We start from the raw sequence: 899 nt of genomic DNA, 5'->3' as shown, positions 1-899 counted from the left end.
GTTGTTTTCATTTCTTTTATGAAAGGTGACAAAGCCATGGAGGTTGTTGGCACTTGTGGAAAAGGAACTCTTTTTTCTGGAGAGACTTCAAACAAACCTAGTATTACATCAATTTATGATGATGTAGTTGTCGGCTTTGAGAAACATGCAGAAATTATAATGAATAAATTGATCCGAGGAACTAAGGAGCGGGATGTTATCACCATCTATGGGATGCCCGGACTAGGTAAAACAACTTTGGCAAAAAAGGTATACAATAATCCCTCTATTGTTAATTACTTTGATGTTAAAGCATGGTGTACTGTGTCGCAAGCATATAATAGGCGGACGTTATTGGTTGAGATTTTCAAACAAGCTACAAATGATAAGATCAAAATCAAAGAGGACGATGATGTAGCTGACATGTTGCGCAAGGTTCTAATAGGCAAGAGATACCTCATCGTGTTAGATGACATTTGGGATGTCAAGGCATGGGAAGATTTGGGAATATGTTTCCCTCAAGGTGAATGTGGAAGCAGAGCAATGGTCACAACACGAATTGAACAGGTGGTTAAGCATCTTCAGCACCACAGTGATCCATATTCTCTTAGCTTTCTAACGTCCGAAGACAGTTGGGAATTATTGGAGAAGAAGATATTTCGAGGAGAGAGTTGTCCCCCGGATCTACTGGAAGCAGGGTTACAAGTTGCCCAACATTGCAAGGGATTGCCTATTGTGGTTGTCCTGATTGCGGGAATTATTGCAAAAATGGGAAGGGAGGCGTCCTTGTGGCTTGAGGTTGCAAATGACTTAAGTTCTCCTGCTTTCGAAGAGCAGAGTATTAAGGTAATACAATCAAGTTATGACCAGTTAGAAGACCACTTAAAACCTTGCCTTCTTTACATGGGATTGTTTCCAGA

At 40.6% G+C, this 899-nt stretch overlaps 1 protein-coding gene across 1 annotated transcript in view; it reads left to right on the top strand.

Annotated features, from left to right (window-relative positions):
• The first annotated feature begins 36 nt into the window (after positions 1-36).
• LOC102590686 (putative late blight resistance protein homolog R1A-3) overlaps positions 37-899 on the top strand; it is a 1,931-nt gene continuing 1,068 nt past the window's right edge. Inside the window, exon 1 of the mRNA XM_015312934.1 lies at positions 37-825. Coding sequence (XP_015168420.1) covers positions 37-825 — 789 coding nt within the window. The remainder of the gene's footprint in view (positions 826-899) is intronic.

The sequence above is a fragment of the Solanum tuberosum genome, unplaced genomic scaffold (genome assembly GCF_000226075.1).
Source record: "Solanum tuberosum cultivar DM 1-3 516 R44 unplaced genomic scaffold, SolTub_3.0 scf00222, whole genome shotgun sequence".
Classification (NCBI taxonomy): Eukaryota; Viridiplantae; Streptophyta; class Magnoliopsida; order Solanales; family Solanaceae; genus Solanum; species Solanum tuberosum.
This window is presented reverse-complemented; position numbering and strand designations above follow the sequence as displayed.